The sequence below is a fragment of the Antrostomus carolinensis genome, unplaced genomic scaffold (assembly GCF_000700745.2).
Source record: "Antrostomus carolinensis isolate BGI_N321 unplaced genomic scaffold, ASM70074v2 scaffold42215, whole genome shotgun sequence".
NCBI classification, from domain to species: domain Eukaryota; kingdom Metazoa; phylum Chordata; class Aves; order Caprimulgiformes; family Caprimulgidae; genus Antrostomus; species Antrostomus carolinensis.
Genome location: NW_010317824.1, coordinates 1079 through 1408, shown reverse-complemented (window position 1 = coordinate 1408; position 330 = coordinate 1079). Strand labels below are relative to the sequence as shown.

Below are 330 nucleotides of genomic sequence, written 5' to 3'. Positions count from 1 at the left end.
GTGGCCCCTCGTCTTTCCCCTGCCTGTCCTGTGGTCGGGAACTGGTCCAGCACGCCCACAGCCATGGGCTCAGCTGTACAGCTGGCACCGTGCTGCTCGCCATGCCCTCATGGGCAGCGTGGCAGGGGTCTGGCACAGACCCTGCCTGGGTGGGTGCAGACGGAGTGTTTCCTGCACACCACACTCCTCCCCAGCCGCGGGGCTGGTGACTGCGGTAGATATTTTGCTCCTGGGTGACTCATCCCTCTCTCCTCGCCTGGTTTTCATCGTGTGTCTCTCCAGCTCAGGTTCGCCCAGCCTGCCTCCCCATGTACGGCCAGCGATTCCAGA

At 63.9% G+C, this 330-nt stretch overlaps 1 protein-coding gene across 1 annotated transcript in view; it reads left to right on the top strand.

Moving 5' to 3' along the window:
• LOC104525534 (transmembrane serine protease 13) overlaps positions 1 to 330 on the top strand; it is a gene marked incomplete at both ends in the record, with an annotated part of 3146 nt that overhangs the window by 2130 nt on the left and 686 nt on the right. The window contains 1 exon segment of the mRNA XM_029085134.1: positions 283 to 330. Coding sequence (XP_028940967.1) covers positions 283 to 330 — 48 coding nt within the window.